Source organism: Podarcis vaucheri (assembly GCF_965113315.1).
Source record: "Podarcis vaucheri genome assembly, chromosome: 6".
Lineage (NCBI taxonomy): Eukaryota > Metazoa > Chordata > Lepidosauria > Squamata > Lacertidae > Podarcis > Podarcis vaucheri.
The window spans coordinates 83319806-83338697 of NC_138764.1; the positions used below are offsets into that span (position 1 = coordinate 83319806).

The 18892-nt window shown below is 42.9% G+C and overlaps 1 protein-coding gene across 1 annotated transcript in view; it reads right to left on the reverse strand.

The window, feature by feature from the left end:
- Window positions 1-391: 391 nt before the first annotated feature.
- The window catches only part of ZHX3 (zinc fingers and homeoboxes 3), a 55803-nt gene continuing 37302 nt past the window's right edge, over window positions 392-18892 (reverse strand). The window contains exons 3-4 of the mRNA XM_082225891.1: window positions 9052-11986; window positions 392-7850 (exon numbers count right to left, since the gene is read on the reverse strand). Of these exons, the coding sequence (XP_082082017.1) occupies window positions 7840-7850; window positions 9052-11839 (2799 nt within the window). The 5' untranslated portion in view covers window positions 11840-11986 and the 3' untranslated portion in view covers window positions 392-7839. The remainder of the gene's footprint in view (window positions 7851-9051; window positions 11987-18892) is intronic.

Below are 18892 nucleotides of genomic sequence, written 5' to 3' on the forward strand. Positions count from 1 at the left end.
TTTGGAAGCCGCCCAGAGTGGCTGGGGAAGCCCAGCCAGATGGGCGGGGTATAAATAATAAGTTATTATTATTATTATTATAGCCACAACATAGTGACAACTTTATGGAAGGAGCCACTGTGGCTGTAGTGTTAATAGACTGTCAGACTAAGGCCAGGGAGACTCAGATTCAAGTACACACCCAACATATAATTCATGGGATGACCTTGGGACCTACCTCAAAGGGCTGTGGGTGAGGGTAAACTGGAGGGTGAGGCCCATGTAAACTGGTACTCCTCAAAGGTGGTAAATAATGAAATAGACAAATTCAGAGAAAATTAGCCCAATGCAACAGGCATCGCTTCTCTGTTATACCCCTTCCCCTCCCACCAAGATTGACAAGCTACAAATGTGCTTTTCCCCCTTGTTGTTTATTAGGAACAACCAAAAAGGTCTCATATCACCAAACTGTACAAGCAAGCTCTTCCCACCCTCATAGCCACATATACAAAATGAAGGGAAACTTGCAGTTCACTTCGCAGAAGTGGCGTCATTGCTGAAAAGGAGCGAGTGCCATCATACCAGGAGCCAGTTCCCTCTGGCCAAAGGAGAACTGGCATTCACCCGCACCAACACCTTCAGCTTTTTCCTCTTCAAAAAGTTTTACCAAAAGTACAAAAAGAATCCAATTTTTCTTCACGTAGTTTGTAAGTTAGCCCCCCCCTCTTTCCCCAATACAAAAGCAGACCACCACCCATCCAAAGCTTGGTGCTAAGGGCCCCTTTTCAGCTACATTACAGCAACCTTGTGGATAAACCAAATTTCTATGGTGCATTAGAAGGTGCAATTTACAACAGTTTTCCATCAGCTTTGAAAGTCAGTAAGTGTTGCGGTCTGCTTTATGAGATAATTTCACCGAAGTTGAAGAAAAACGGATGATAATAATAAGTTATTACCCCACCCATCTGACTGGGTACCCATAGCAAAAACATCCTAAAGATAGAAACTATCCAGGAACATCTGCAAATGTTCTTACTCATTTGTTCCAGGTATTCAGGTTACCTGCTAGGATTTTCCCATAATAAGAAAAGCATGGTAGGGATAAAACCAAGAGGTGGGGAAAAGGAAGGAGCTCTAATTCAGTAAGAGCAACAATGCTTGCTCTGGCACAGACTGCTGAGAGGTCTTTTTCACTTGAGAAAACCCCACTGTTTGCATGTCCTTATATTAACTTTCATTTTTTAAATAAAACGTATCCTTCATCAACATGATCCAGACATCATCTGCCATTATCAGAAGACCTGGAAATGAGAAACGGGCGAAATGGCATCAAGTAAAAGTAGGAGCCCTAATTTTTTATGGACTTTTCTCTATACACACACAGACACACACACAACCATCCAGTAGGCCAGCTGCCATTTGTCTCTTTCCAATTTGCTTTACAGATTCAGAGGCACCCAGCTAGTGTGGCCAATGGGCAGGCATGATGGATGTTGCAGCCCAATGGCAGCTGGAGGAGCGCAGGTTGAGAAAATTGAGAGCAAACTATGGAGAGGCTCTGCGGGGGGGGGGGGGGTGCATTCTCCATATTGTGCATGCCAGTTCAAACATTAGATTTCTGAGACAAGTGAAACAATGCTTATACACTAGGGCTGAGCAATATCTGGTTTTCAGCTACACATCACGATATACCAATATATCACGATGTCTGAAATAAGAATGCAGTTACAGTTATAGAGGCAGAGGCTGGCTTCATGATTTTTTCCTGCATTGTGATATTTGCTGGTGCCTGCTGTTGTGATTCGCTGCCTTCTGCAGCTCTCTCTCTCTCTCTCTCTCTCTCTCTCTCTCTCTCTCTCACACACACACACACACACACACAAAATTCACAATATGTTGCCATGTCAAAAATTATGAAACTGATATCACAATATGGTCTTCAATATGGTTTTGGATGATCTATCGATCTACCACCCAGCCCTTTTATACACACTGAATTATTAACACATGAATCCAGTTCTGACAGGCTTGTGCATTTTCAAAGCTGGTTTCAGGGTTGGGGTTTCCTTAGGTCTATGAGGGAGCCATTCATTTACTGCTAGTTAATGGAAGAGATGCACTGACACTATGTTTACATCATTCCTTGACCTAGAAGCTTTCCTGCTAGCCCCATAGAGAGAGAAAGTTGCACAAAGGAAGCTGCCTTATACCTCATCAGGTAGATTTCCTCATCTGGCTCAGTTTGGTCTATTCTCATCGGTGGTAGCTCTCCAAGGTCTTTTGACAGCATCTGCTGCATATCTGAGATTGCAAGGGTTGAATCTTGGACCATCTGAAGACAAAGCATGCACTCTACCAATGAGCTGTGGGTCTTCTCCTACATACAGATCTCATTCAGTTCAACAGAGGGCGCACAGGATAAATTCCTAGCAGCTCACAAGGGCTTGCCTCTTTGTAAAGAGACTAAACAAGCAGAGCTCATTCTACTGGTGAGCCTCACGCACACCAGCCCATTATTAAGAATTTTACAGTGTGCTATTCCCATTCCAAAGGGTGGTTCAACTGGCTTTCAGTTTTAAAAACAACAACTAGCAGAAGTTTCACTAGGAACCAGGAACAGATGAAATTAAGATTTCAAGTATGACTAATAAATACCACATGAAGAGACACTGTGTGCTTGCAGCTGAACACACTCCAATCCCTCCCCTTGATCTAAAAACATTTTGCATTCTGGTTCAGAATGCTTTGCATCTCCACATTTCATCTGTCATGTGCCTATTTTGTATAAATGGAGGGGGGAGGGGATTTTTATAAAAAAGGTTTCAATTATGAACAATGGTTTCTAAGACCTTGTGTATGTATGATCTTGCCTGGCACCATTTCCAAACTCTGAAACCGTCAATGATGGCACTAGCTGCAATGCTATGCCATCATCATGTCAATATTTATTTGATGAGATGGCCATATGGAGTCTCATTGTCAAGTCAAAGCATCTACTGAGCACCTCCTAATCTCACATCTTGAGCAATGCCAAGAGAGCCAGTCAACAAGTTATTGTTTATGCAAAAGCTGTACCACTAGTATTAATCCTGATTTCACTAAGCCAATACAGACGCCAAGTTTGTGTTAATATGGTGGTGTGGCTCTGTTCAACTCAAAGCTAGTGTGGGGTAGTGAACACCCCATTGAACTGGGGCTGGGGAGGCTTGGGTTCAGATTCCTGCCCAAGAGGTGACCTAGAGTGAGCAAACAATGCCAAGCCTGAATGGGGAACTAGTGGCCATCTAGATGCTGTTGGACTTCAGCTCCCATCAGCCCTTGCCAATGGTCAAGGGTGATGGGAGTTGTAGTGCAGCAACATCTGGAGAGAGATTGGTTCCCCATGCCCGCCTTACAGGATTGTTGTGATGGGAGGGGAGACACACATGCACACGGACTAACTCGACAGAGGAGGAAGAGTAAACGTAAGGTCATAATGCAAGTTCAAAAATAAGCCGATGAGCCAAAATAAATTAATGTAATTACGTTTGCAAAGCTGACTGACGGGCTTGAGTACTTTGGTTCCTACCCAAGTACTTTCCCTCCTGCGCTTGTGAAACGTGGGGGCAGGAGCAGAATGCAATGTGAAGAAGCAGATAAATGCTTTCAGAAAATGAAACGCATAAATAAAACATCATCAGTGCACCAAGAAACCCAGCTCCTAAGTGCCTTGCCTTACTGCCCAGCATGTAACAGTGTCTACAACTAGCTAAGCAGCCACATCTCCAACCAAAGTGCTCCAATAGCCTTAGGAGAGGTGTGAGGATAACATTTTTCCACTGAAAATTCTACAATGGGACTTAATTTCCTAGCTACAACTGAGACTGATTCATGTAGATAAATCAGTGTAAAAAAGACTTGTTTTACCACCAAACGTCCAATCTCTGTCAAAATTAGCTTTTGTATTGTGGGGTGGGGTAGAGACCTACAACTCATTCTCCAGACAAAGACTCACAAAAATGACAAGCTGTTTTATACTGAGTCAGACCACTGATTCATCTAAGCAGCTCTCCAGGGTCCCTTCGGTATGCAAAGCCTCTTCCAAATTTTCTACATAGTTCAAGAGTTGGAACGTCTTACTAGAAAACCTGTGCAAAATTGTGGTGATGCTTCTTGTGACATGAAACACAGCTGTGAAACCACTGGGGAGATCAACTAAAACTCTACAGTTTTGCTAGAGAGAGGAAGCAAGAGGATGCATTAGCTCACAGCATCCTCTCTTTGGAATCAGTCCTGTCTTGCAAACTCAAATTAAGGTACTGAATATGGCTTTAAATTGGGTACAGGTCAGCAAGTCAAGTCCCAATTATGCTCCTCTGTCCACCTTTGCTCTGGAGAGAGGGAGTTGTGTGCCCCCATTGGAATCTGCATGCCCAAAGCTAGTCAGTCGTTGGATCAGACACCAATGTGGTAGGAACCACCATGAACTGTGCGTTCAACTGATCCATGCTATATGACTGCACTGCAGACTGGTACAGCCACATGGCTAGTGCCTGCAATGTTTTAGGAGTGTTGTTGGTGTGTGACTGTTGCATACACCAGGGATGCTCTGCCTCACTTCCAGCCTAAATGATAATCAATTTAAATTAAATACCTACTTAGTTACAAGCTAATGCAGAGTCCACTGAAGTTGCAGGTCTGCAAACCGCAAACCTGAACTCAAGGCTTGCAAACCAAGTACATCATATAAATGTCTGATCTGCTATTAAAATTGGCTACTCTAATCGTACACCCAGTTACATGGAACTGGGTCTCTCTGACATCCTGCTTTCTGAGTAAGGATGCTGAACATCACAGCCTTAGGAATCCCTTCACCCTGCCATCCTTAGGTAGACCTCAAGACACCCACTTCAAATTTGATGCTAATTCCTTTTAACTGCTCACAGAACTATTTTTCCCTCTTAAGAGCAGAGTGAGATTTCCAATTACACAGCAATCTGTACATGTACATTTTTAATATTGATGCTATGCAAAAAATAACTGCATATATGTACTGTATATGTGTATACTTAAAACAAACCTGTATGTATGTAGGCATAGAAAAGCAAGGATATAGACTGCCAAGAACTGTTCCTGTGCCACCCCCATTGAAGTGAATGAGGTTGCTCTTTCATTTGAGAGCTTTGGCTTCATTCCCATTCACTCCTATAGCAGTGGCCTACAATCTCCTTTGAAGACTGAACCCCAAGACAATTACCCACATTTGTTCTCTGAAGGCATTGCAGTAAAAGGAAGCTACAATATTTTAGTCAAAGCTCATTGCACAAACTTTCCTTGGATCCAGGCCCCTTGCTTTTAAAGTAAACCATAAACAGGCCTGGCCATGCCATCAGTAGGTTCTAGCAGCTACCCCACACTGTTTCTCAAAAGAGCTATGGAAGTGCTAATAGGGTCATAACGCTTCTTTCCTGTGAAAGCAGAAAGAAACTCCAGCAAATCTATCTACGTCTTAAGAGTAGGTTCCTGTGTTTGAAGCTCTAACATTGCAAGCTAGCTGGGCTCCTTTTCCTACTTGAGCATGAAGAGCAGAAGCTGAACTCACAAGACCTCTTTCATAGAAATATATTTGAGCCATAGATGGCCTTCAGGTATGATACTGAAGGGGAGAGCCATGAGTCCCCACTTTGGACCTAACAGCAGAAGCAGAAAGATGAGGCCTTTTCTTTTAATATGTGGATTGTTGCTTAATATAAGCGGAGCTTGCGGACCTGCACATCTCCCCCCCTTCTGTGCTAAAGTATCTCCTATTGTGTGCAAAAATATTTTGTATGGCGAAGGGTAGAACTGGGGTGGGATGGGGGGGGGAGTTGTAGAATCAGGCTGGAAGGCGTGGTTTTCACAGAAACATGATACAAAGAGAAAGGGCTAAGAGGACACCGTCCCCCTCCTCACATGATGAGCTGTCACTTCAAATTGTAGCATCAGTGGTTGCATTGTGAAAAAGATCCAAACTAAGAATCCAAGAACTCCACGCAATGTGTGCACAGCTGAATTCTGAGACTGAAAAATACCATGTTGTGCTTTGGGGGGCTTGGACAACACAAACATACTTGTGATTTAAAGGCTCAAGATACAGTCATGCTTTTGGGGAAAGAATTCATGAGGACACAATAGCCACATGCTAACAAAATTTAGGTGGAACGAAGTATCACACAAAGACAACCTTTCTGAACCAGAGACTTGAGATACACTCAGTACAGCAGCCTTCAATCAACACAGTGCCCCTCTAGATGTTCTGAGAGGACGATTCCGATAATCCCTGCCCATCTGGAGCAGACAGTAGTCCAAAACATCTGGGGGCACTAGGTTGGGGGTGGCTGCAACATAGGTGCAGTAAGAGAGCTGGGATTGGATCCAGTGCTACCTCTGGAGAAGATACCTGAGGTGGTTCTAAGGAAGGGAAAACTCCCCTACTTAGTGCCACCAAACTGACTCACTTAAACATTTTCAGCCACTACAAATAAACTCCAGCGCATTAAATTATATTTTTTCCATACTATTAAAATAATTAAATAAAATACTTAAAAAACAACAAGAGGCCAAGACTTGGGTCGGTAGGGGGAGAAGCATACCTACTATATCCAGGTAAGATTAATTGTGCAATTAAGATAGCGCAAAGCTGCTTGACAAAAAAAAAGGGGGGGGAGCAGCAGCTCATAAATGGCTAGGAAGTCTGGGAGAAATGGCAAAAGTTTCCAACAGATCATCCCTCTGAAATAAGGTATGGGATAAAACACAATTCTGGTCCAAACACAGAGGTAAGGTAGGGGTATGCAAAATATGATGATTGCCTACAAAATGCTTTCATGCCGCCCCCCCCCCTTATAGTCTTCTTAATAAAAAAATTAAGTTTGCTTGCTTTAAACAAGGGATCTGGATAAAGATGTGTTTTAAAAGTGCATTGATTCATATACTTGCAGATTAATTCAAGTAATAGATTCTGCTGCAGAAAAGTCTCACATTGTTTGTCACTAAAAGATGAATGAATGACAGATGCCAGAGTTCGGGGTCGTCGTTGTCGTCCGACCCCCCCCCCCCAGATTTTCACCCTACTAGCATGCATCAAATGCCCAATTAGAATGGCTGTAATTTGCCATATTCTTATTATCCTGGTTTTGTGCACAAAAACTAGGAATACTGCTCATCAGAGCTGTCCCTAAAACATACACACATGATTAGCAGCACAACCCTATGTCAACTCAGAAGTTCCATAGAGTTCAATGGGACTTGCTCCCTGGTGAGTGGGTGCAAGTTGCAGCCTTTATTTCCATACCTAGAGATTCAATGGTGAAAGGATGTCTGTCTCTCTCTTTCTTTCTGTATATGCAATGATTCAGCCTTCAGAGAACAAACACTGAAAGATTATGAATGTATTATGCCAATGATAGTCCAGTTCTATGAAACAATAACGTTTAACACAATGCCCCAGATTCATGATCCTGTTTGCAGGCCACTCGGTAATATAAGAAAAACCGATAGGAAGTGTGAAAGAAATTGTCCACTGGAAAACAAAAACGGAGAATCTATTTGAGAGAGAGGAAATTTTTGCCACTGTGGCAGTTCTGCTCCCATGCTCGACGAGGCAGCAGACTGCTAGACTAAAACTAAACATACAAAAATGAGCCCCTTCCCACACACAAAAATAAGGTCTTCTTGAGTAATCGGTTCCCTCTTGCTTAACTCCCCAATGTGCTTTACAAAAGTATGATCTTGGCATTATGGCAGTGTTTCCTCAGGACCTTCAGAGATTCAGAATGAGGCCCACAGCTGCTGAGTCTTCGCAAAGTTAGCAGCAGATCCTTCGGAGGAGACAGGGCTGGTTCACTCCATTTCTGAAAACAACACACAGGGGTGTCACAATGCACTCTACAATACTGAAAGAATAAGCAGGCAGAAAGGCCAAGAGTGAGTTTGTGGAGTGGGGGGGATGGACCCACAAAGTCATTATGACCTCAGCTATTTTGAGAAGGAAGTTTTTGTTTGTTTTTTGAGAACTGCTTTAGAATGCCTGCCCAATGCTACCAGTCTGTGTGCTTAAGAAGTTGCTCTTTACCTGCCTATCTTCTGACCTTATCTGTATTATGTAGCTCCCTTTCATTTCCCCTCCTCTCACTTTTCTACCTGTAACAGACCAGAATTCCCCTCTCCTGAATGATGCAGTCTTAAAACACAGGAAACTAAGTCGGGCCACTGGACCATCTAGCTCAGCGGTTCTCAACCTGTGGGTCTCCAGATGTTGTTGGACTACAACTCCCATCATCCCTGAGCTCTGGCCTTGCTAGCTAGGGGTGATGGGAGTTGTAGTTCAACAACATCTGTGGGGACCCACAGGTTGAGAAAGGCTGATCAAGCTCAATACTGTCTGAACTCACCGGCAGCAGCTCTCCAGGGTTTCAGACAGGAGTCTCTCCACAGCCCTACCTGGAGATGCCAGGAGTTGACCCTGTCGCCTTCCACTCTACCACTGGGCTACGGCCCCTTTACCCTTTCGGAACATAGGAATCTAGACCATTTCTTGCATAGTTCAGTACTGTCTAACCAGCCTTTCTCAACCTGTGGGTCCCCAGATGTTGTTGAACTACAACTCCCATCACCCCTAGCTAGCAAGGCCAGAGCTCAGGGATGATGGAAGTTGTAATCCAACAACATCTGGGGACCCACAGGTTGAGAACCGCTGCCAGTGGCTCTTCGGGGTTTCAGATGCCTTGGAGATGCTGGGGAGTGAACCAGAGACCTCATTTGCATGCAGAGCAGATGCTCTACCACTGAACAATGGCCCTTGCTGCGCATTATGACTGAAATTCCCTTTCAGGACACTGATGTGCCAACATCTCCCATCCCCACCCCCCCACCCCAAAATACCTCTCAGCTCTCCATTTCTGTGAAATCTTTAGCCCCCTCTAAAAAGGGGGAGGGAAGTTATTTTCTACTGAAGTTTCATCTGATCATCAACACTTGTTTTTTTAAACCACTTTTTAATGCTGAAATGTGAAGGGCCAAATTAGCAGAAACAGTTAAGATGAAATCACTTACCAAAGTGAACGGCAGGCAGATGACTCTCCGGATCTCCAAGCTCAGAACTGCCATCTTGACCTCCAGGCTCCCAGGATTCACTGTTCTCAGAAACTTCAGAAAAGGCATCGACTGTCCCTTTTTGACTGCTGGCTGGCTCACCAACACTTGAGGACTGATCTTCACTTCCTGTGTCTGACACTCCCCTGTTTTCTTCATCTAGCCTTTTGGCAAACCACAGCCTGATCTGTTGAATAGTCATCTGAGTTCTCTCACACAGACCTGGGAGGTCATCTTCACAAAGCACCTTGTTCTTTTGGAAATAGTCCTGCAGGACCACCCTGCTGGCCTCACTGGAGGTCGATAGGTCTTTAGGAAAGATACCATGCTTGTAGTTCTCATACCACCTCAAATTTCCATTTTTTAAACCATAGCGACTATCTCCAAACCAACGAATCACCTCAGTCCTGGGAAGTCCTGTATGAGAACATATTTGGTCATATTGTTCATTTGTCGGCCGCTGGGTCTGCACAAAGAGCTGCTTGAGCAAATGTCTCTGCTGAGCAGTCTTTTTAGAACTTAGCTTGGGCTTCCGGGGGTTCTCTCTTTGGACATCTTCACTCAAGCCTAGCACCTCACTTTTGCCATTTGACTCAGTCACCTTAAAGTTCTTAAGGTTGATTTTTATAGGGGTTACTTTGCGCTCTCCTGGCGTTTGAGACCTGGTGGCTGCATCCAATGAGCCATTTTCACTGGAAGCTTTCAAGTCGTCTGAGGAGCCTTCGTCTTCCCCTGAGTCGTCTTCGGCGTCATCGTCCCTCTGCCGCTCTGCGTCTTTGATCACCTGCCGTTTCCTCCGCTCCGAGAACCAGCTGTCAATCTCTCTCCTCGTCATTTTGGTTTCGCTCCTCAAACGGTCCACTTCCTCCTCTAGAGGAGAGGGATTTTGTGCAAAGCTGCTTTCCAACGCTCTGAGCTGCTCAGGAGCCCTCTCTTTATATTTTGTAGCGGAGAAATCGGGTGTCTGATGCCAGGATTGCCGACGGGCTGGGGTGTGAACAGCAGGTGTTGCTGCCAACGTGGAAGTTAATTCTGGGGTTGCTTTGGGAGAAGAGGTGAAGGTAATTTCAGGCACAGAATCTATTATTATTGTATTATCTCCAGCATGTATAGCTTTGCCACCTCTGATGTTCCTGCAATGGTACCTCCTATCGCTAAACCATTTTCGAACTTCCCTTGTACTAAGGCCTGTGATTTTTGTAAGCCGCTCCACTTCAGCATGTCCAGGAAACTGGTTCCTACAGAAGCTGTCTTTCAATGCAGAGAGCTGCTCATAAGACTTCTTATTTTTGTATATACTGGGATCTAAGAAGGCCTGTGAAGTTATAGTTGGGCAAGCAGTGAGCTGTGATGGAGCAGCACTCACCACTTTCACAGGGGACGAAGTGCTAGAAACTGACACAGTGGCAGGCGGCTTTGCTATCTGAGTCTTTGGAATGGATGTGACTGCTATTGCAAGAGATGAGGTTGTCCCTTGAAGTCCATTTGATATTATTGGTTGCGTAACCAATACACCACCCGCTCCTTCGGGTTTCCCAACAGAATGGCCAGGTAAACTGGCCTGAATGAGATGCTGAACACTACTGGGGCTTGCAACTAGGGGTGTATTTAACACTGTAATGGTGGACTGGGGTATGGACTGAATCACAGTGTTAAACATTTTCTTCCGTGCATCTTCTATCTCCTCTGGTGACCAACTGATACCCTGCTTCAACCTCTGGGCGGTAAACCAAATCTTCAGCTGTTCTTCTGGGTACTTGGTCACAACAGTCAAATAGCAAAGCTCAGCTTTGGTAGGGTAAGGGAACTTATGGAAAGAGTTTTTCAGAAAGCTATTAGAGTCCATTGTTGCATTGTATGTTGGGATACTGCTCAGGGGAATCATTACCTTGGGAAGGGATTTTGAAGTGGGTAGCTGCTGGTGAAGTTGTTGTTGTTGCTGCTGCTGCTGCTGTTGCTGCTGCTGCAGCTGCACAAATTGAGTGAGGCCTGCCTGCAAAACAGGTACATTTCCTATTATTGAGCCATTGACAACATGTGTTGGTTTAACTGTTCCTGTTGATGATTGGTTCACTGGCACCGGTCCATTGGTGAATGGCTGTTCGCCAACTTTTTTCTCTAGATCCTTGACCGGTTTACTAGATACGTTTTCTTTCAACGTGTGGATTTTTTTCACTTCTGGTTTCGTTTTCATTATCTTCATAATGGGTGTTTTGGTAATAATAATTTCAGCTTGGCTGTCTTGACCTTCCTCAGGGAGGTCCCCCAGAAGGTCCTGGCTGCTGCTGGCATCTCCAATGGTTTGCTCCACAATCACGTGCTTGCCTTGTTTCACGACATTCCAGATTAAGCCAGTTTCCCCAATGTGGCACTCTGCGTTGTGGCAAGAAAGCTCTTTGTGACTCTTGACCAGGAAACTGCACTGCACACACACAAAGGACGGGCCTTTGCTAAAGTCTATGTGCTCAGAATCAAGGTGACCAAGGAACTGATTAATGTCTTGAGAGCCAAAATTGCAATAGATACATCTGTAAGTATCACCATCTAAGATACCACTATGTCCATTGGACAACAGCCCATTTTTGTGATTATTGTGAACAACAGTGTCACTAATAGGCAGAGTTGTAGGAGTAACAGACTGTTGAGATCCTTCATGATCAACTCCAACAGAGCCTGGTTGCGACTCCTGCAGTGCCAGTGTTTTTGGTGGTATCATGCAAGGCGTTGTGGATTTCCTTTTGCTGGCCATTTTTACAATCAGTGAAGATAATAAAAGATTAGAGGACAGGTGCTACTTTTTGAGACTGCTTTGCAGGCTATATTCCTAAAAATCCATGATGCCCAGAAAAATGTGTGTGTCAGGAGTCTTGACAACCATTTAAGTCGGCCATTGAATCTGAGGAAACAAAAAGAATAGCATATCAGCAAAATATTATGCTAAACATTTTCACCAGCACAACCGCAGGCTGTTTCTTACTCAGTTATATACTGTGTTGCATATATATCATAAGATAGTTAACTAAGAAACAGTATTTCAGTTGGTCAACTGAGAAACAGAAAGCAGTTGTCTTTATAGAGCTAAGGAGAGACAGATATGTTGGCCACACATCATGGCATAGCTGATATTTTGGAGAAAACACAACCTACAATATAGGAAAGATTTAAAGTTACCCAAATTAAAACTGTCATGGAGGTACAGTGGTACCTTGGGTTAAGTACTTAATTCGTTCCGGAGGTCCGTTCTTAACCTGAAACTGTTCTTAACCTGAAGCACCACTTTAGCTAATGGGGCCTCCTGCTGCTGCTGTGCCGCCGGACCATGATTTCTGTTCTCATCCTGAAGCAAAGTTCTTAACCCAAGGTATTATTTCTGGGTTAGCGGAGTCTGTAACCTGAAGCGTATGTAACCTGAAGCATATGTAACCCAAGGTACCACTGTATTATAATTTTGATTCTCCTCTACCAACCCCGCCAGGTAATGATGACTATATTGGTTTTCATTAAAGTTCAATGCAGTTTTTAAATCTAAACAAAAGACGGAATAATAGTCAAAGTTTGATTTTCAGTGGGTCTACTCAGAGTATGGCTAATATTGGATACCATCCATTGGGTGCAATTCATCTAATGAATTGCATTAGATGTACGAAAAATCACTATAAGACTGGCCAGCCAAGTGTGCATGCAGGAACCATCAATGCTGGAACCAAAAACAATTCCAGAAACTGGTGTTGCAGAGATTATACATGCCGGTTTTTGTAGCAAATGCAGGTCACAAAGACACCTTTATTTTAAAAGGAGGAAAACACTTCTTGTTTTGTTGATAGATGTCTGACACATTACTCAAGGAAGCAGGACAAATTAGGTGATAAGCTACAGGTTTCTAGCACAAACATTAGCAGAAGCAAACTTATAGAACCTTATATGCCTATGAGGGTGAAAGAGAAGCTCCACAACTGATTTACACTAGAGGGGATAAGGACATGGAGGGTGGGGGGAGATGTTGACAGCTGAGCAAAGTCAACATACACAAGCTGAAAATTAGAAAAAGGGCTTCTCTATGCAAGTTTCCCTAGCCCCTTTTCCAGACTGTATGCACGTGAACATAATTAAACTGCACTGGATATATCCATAGGAATAACTAAAGAGGGCTTTGCCTGATTCCCACAGTGTTCATGCATGTACAGTGGTACCTCCGGTTGTGGACGGGATCCATTCCAGAGGCCTGGTCAGATCCCAAGGCTTCCGCAACCTGAGTACCACTTCTGTGCATACACGCATGGCGAAACTCAGTAAAATACTTCCAGGTTTACCACGCGCGCATCCCAAAGTTTACGTAACCAGAAGGTTACGTAAACGGAGGTTCGACTGTATTCGGAATAGGAAGACATAATGCAGTTTCTATACCCTTAAGAGGATCACTTTTGGTGATGCAAAGTGGATGCACCCCATAATTCTCCCAAACTTCGCCTGCTGCAAGACAATCAGCCATGCTCCTTGTGGTGGGTAGAGGCACATTGCAAAGGAAGAGCGAACCCTTATGGCACTTTCACACAAACAAGCTGTACGGGAATTCAGACATCACTCCAACTTGGAAAGGGTCCATTACTCTGATGGTTGGGATAGATATACAAAAACACAGAGCTACCTTGTGCAGAAACTGACCCACTACTGTCTACTTGTAATGTTTTCCAAGATTCCAGACAGTGTCCCTTACCACTGGGTTCTTTTTCACTGGAAATGCAAGGGACTGAAACCCCCAATTGAAATAACCCTGTGATGTGCACAGGGGTCTTCCCTGTATGGGTTGTAAAGTGGCAACCATGTGGCAAGGTTTAAGAGAGCCCCACAGTGCAAAGAAAGAAAGAAAGAAAGAAAGAGGAGTTAAATAACATTCTGGTTTGCTAAAGAAGAGTTACTGATTGACTAAATGTTCCTTAAGTTCTTTAGCGCTCCATGAAGGCTAGATCTCCAAAATGAAAAGCAGTGATGAGTGTGTCATTTACAGAACAACCGCAGGGAAAGCTGTTTTGATTCGGCTGAACCACTAAAAAGGCCAGATCTGGAATACTGTGGCAGCCTGACCTTATTCCCAGAGGAAAAAGTTAATATTTGCTTGGCCCTCTCATGTAAAGTTAGCTGGAGTTTAAGCACAGTGACAACACACCAGACAAAATGTAATCGAAGGGACTGTTTGTACATTTCTTTTCCCTCTAGAACAGTTATATAAGCACTATGCAGAAGGCTGGTGCACACTTGCATCTGCAACTTGAGTTGCGTACTGAGCAGACCACAGGATGTTTTAGATTACTAAGCAAACGGGGCTCGCGTATTTACAAGTTGCGAAAGAGCCAAGCTCAGGAGCAACACTTCTTATTCCAAATCACAACAGGTTAGGCCCAATTTCTAAATTTTCAGAATTTGTTCATTTAAGCACAAGTGTGTGACGCTGTCATACAATGAGCCAAGACCACCATATGTTCCAGCACTGTCTTGTCTGACAACAGCTTTTCAGTGTATCAGGGAGACAGTTCCTCTTCATCACTTGCAAGCTATGATCCTTTTAACTGGAGGTCCCAAGGGTTGAATCATAGAACGGTAGAGTTGGAAGGGACCCCAAGGGTCATCTAGTCCAACCCCCCACAATGCAGCAATCTTCACTAAAGCATCCATGACAGATGGCCATCCAACCTCTGCTTGAAAGCCTCCAAGGGAGGAGAGTCCAGCACCTTCCAAGGGAGTCTATTCCACTGTTGAATAGCTCTTACATTCAGAAAGTTCTTTCTGATGTTTATTCAGAATCTCATTTCTTGTATCTTAAATCCATTGGTTTGGGCCCTACCCTCCACAGCAGGGAGGAATCTGGGACCTTTCATATGTAAAAAAAATGCTGTACCCATTTCCTATGGCCTCTTCTCCAAAATAAACAACTTAAAACTGCTTTAACCAGTGCCAATTTATATTACGCATTGTTTTCCTACAGTAAAAGCATCACAATTGCTCAGGGATATTTCAAAACTTTCTTATTTTATTTTTAAGTTTGGCAATTTCACTAATTGTCCACTAAACATAACCATCCAGGGGTCCTTTACCTTTACTTTCCCTAATATTTTCTCCCTCTAATTTTTACCTTGTTTTAAAGAAAGTTTATGTTTAATGTTGTTGTTTGTACTTTTATATAGGCATTGGGGTCAGGTAGTTTCATTCCCTATCCTGTCCCAAATTCTAATCTCGCTAAAATAATCCTATTTAACAACAGCAGTTACATTCAGATGGTGTTAGCCATTGTGTACTATGATTTTATTTATATTCTAGGAAGGTTGAAATTTCATTTTTTAAAAACTCACTTAACATCACACCTACTAACTGTTACACTTTGAGACAGCTAAGTTGAAAGGGGGAGGGTATAAGTAAAGTACAATAAGATCTTTTAAGAAACAATATTAGAGGTCCTCTAAGATGTACCAACCCTACAGAGCTCATAGCTGTCTTACAGCTGATACTACCCAAATTATTTTGATGGCCTTGAACACTTATTATGGAAAGCACAACTCTGGGTAAGTGTAAGTTATCTATACATTAATGTAATTAAGTTTTAAATAAGTACCGTTAGGTAAGAGTGCCCCAGTCCTTTTCGGCTGGCTTGTAAATGGCTTGTTTTCATATAATTAATAAAGGCAGGGTTGTTAATGCAAAACATTTCGTCTGGTCAATGCCAAAGTCTACATTTAGAAGATTAAAAGTGTGATCTTCACCCAAGGCTTGCTTAGCAACCAAAACTGAACATGTGCCATGTTTGAGCGTAGATTCTTAAGACCACTGAATACTCAATAAGGTTTTCCTTTTAATGAGCTTTCAGTACCAGTTTACCTACACAACTAGGGTGGGAGAATACTAAGCAAAGAACAATTAAGACATGAGTGATCAAGTCCTCTGACCTCTGAATATGGATGTGTGTGTACTAAATAACCCCAGAAGTGCCAACAGCATCCACAGGTAGCTTTTGGTGACAGCTTGCTTGGCACACTCATTGCCATGCTAGTGGCAACTGGCACAGATGGCAAAGGCAGATTCCCTGCAGCACCCATAAGCAGCTGGACCCATATCTTGTGAAAAGTTTACTTCTGCTGGGACCATATGGAAGGCCCGTCCAAATATAGACTGCGTATGAGTGGGTCAGCATTGTGCCCTCCCATGAGGTGGTAAGGAAGCCTTTTAAATGCATTTGTGGGGGGGGTTATTATTTTGTTGTTTTTTTAACTATTTATTTGTGCTTTTACCTTGTATCCTTATCTTGTGAACCACCCTGAGATGTTATGATGAAGGGCAGTATATAAATCTAATAAATAAAATCAAATAAATTATCAGTATTAAGCCGGTTAAAGTTATAATTACATTATAACACCCACAGACACAAATATAGGCAGGCATGTGGGCTGAGAAATTCCTTGTAACCTTAATTTTTAGAAACAAACTATGACAAAGTGCTGCTTTCAAACAACATCTAATTAAAGGGACACTAAATGAGCCATAATTTTGACATGAATGCTGTAGGTATTTGTTTTCATGTCATTAAAAAAACCCCCAAGGCAACTTATGATAACATTAAAAAAAAACAACTGCACGAAAATCCCCAACAAAATTCACAGACTAGAACAAAGATAATCACAGCAGCACAACTAGATTAAGTGGGGGAATGGCATAATTTAAGAGGTCGGGTTGAGGCTTCAAACTGCAGCCCTAAGACATGGAATGTCCTCAGACATTTCCTATCACCTGCACCCAGGTTTGAAAGTGGTTGTGCACATGCAAACTTGGCAAATATACATCTTTAGATCACAGCATTGATAGACATGTCTCCGAGCTGGTTGGATCACTGTTTGCTAATACAGAGAACCATTAACAGCAGAGAACCATATCCACATTGATTTATCTGCTCATGAATCTTTGAAAAAAGATTTGGGGTGCACTTCAGGAGAAGCTTCCAATTTACCTGGAGCCACTGCCACACCTGTTCAGCTGTCATCAACCCACATAAACTGAGTATGCTAGAACACGTCCAATAATCCTCTGAAACTGCTTTGCAGAGGGAAGATTGGTAATGGATTTTTATCCAACTGCACATCACAAAGCTTCTTCATCCATTTTCTTGTTTTTAAGAATATGGAGACTGCAGAAATTCTACATAGACTGCGCCACTTTCAAAGACTTGAATCTTTTAAATAAGAAACCACTTCTGCGTCCTTATTCATTGCAATATTTCTGCAATGCCTGAAGCTCAGATGTTAAGTACTCAGAAGGGGAGACCAATCGTGGGCAAGAGATGCAGCTTTGCACACTTACATCCAGACATCTGAGGATGCTTCTAGTAAGTAAGGCAGTAGCATTTCCCTTGCACTGGTAATCAGTGCTTGCCAAACTGTTGTGCAGCAGTTCCACCATTCAGCTTAATTATCCCATGATCTACCAACTGAATATGTTGCTGGGGTGATCAAGTGATGAAGGGCTGAAATCTTAATTTTATTTCAGGCCAAAAACTAAATTGAAAAATAATGTTGACGAGTAAACTAAGGCCTGACATCACACCACAAGCTTGGACAAACACCTATATGGAGGTAGCTCCTTCCTTGTTCAAATGTTTTATCTGCTCTCAGAGAGCTAAGGGCTTCCAGTTTGACGAATCGAGAAATTACATCAGGAGAGAAGCAGGGGAATAAGCAATCAAGTGGCAAGCCTAACTGAACTGCAATTTTTAGATTCCCCGTGCGGAACACAGTTCATAAAGTTATGAACCTTCAGTTCATAAAGAGCATCTCAGAACCTGAATTACAGGTTGAAATGGACAAAGTGGCTCAGAAGCAGATCAGGTTAAAAAAACAAAACAAAAGATGCATTTACTCTAATAAGACATACCTCCTCTGCTATGTCACCATTACAGTCATTTAAAGGAGCCAGTGTATGTGACATAATTGCTGTGTGCAGGCAATTCCTCTCAGCTCTGCTAAGAACTCATGGTACCCTTAGCCTCCCTCAGCCTTCTCTCTGTGAAATGGGGGCAGTAATATCAGCATATCCTTGCTTTTTTAAGGATTACTGGAAAATATGGTGAGAACCTTAGCATTTAGCTGCTATGTTAGTAAGGTTAAAATCAGGGGGCTCACCCAAAACAAACAAATCACCCACGAAGAAAGAAAGAAAGAAAGAAAGAAAGAAAGAAAGAAAGAAAGAAAGAAAGAAAGACAGAAAGACAGAAAGACAGAAAGAAAGAAAGAAAGTGTTTGTATAATACTATCAAAATGTAAACACTGGAACTGCTGCCACTTTAATCTGTAAAACAGCCCCACACAGTTTGCATCAGTATCAAGAATGGCTCTATTGTGCCCATCCTTCAATTGTGCTTTGTAGATGTTGCCTGGCTTTCAAAACGCTTGGATGGTTTATGGGCACAGAAAGACCAGTTGAGTGAAGGATCACATTCATTTCCCAAACCAGGGCAGAACGGAGATTCGTTTATTTTTTTAATCTGGATCAAACTGTTGAGAGATGCGTTTTGTCCAATTGGGCCATGCAGCATAAATATTTAGGAGCTGCTCGCCTCTATTTGCTCTTGTTAAATCAATTCTTTGTAGAGCACAATATGAAAGTAGCAAATTTCCGTTTTCTTTCATTTGCATAGATCTGTCATTGCATCTCTCTGTAGGACTACCCTTGAGGTTGGTTTGGAGGATGCAACTGGTGCAGTGGTCCAGCATCCTGTTCTCACAGGCCAATCAGATGCCTATGCAAGCAGGACCTGAGTGCTAGA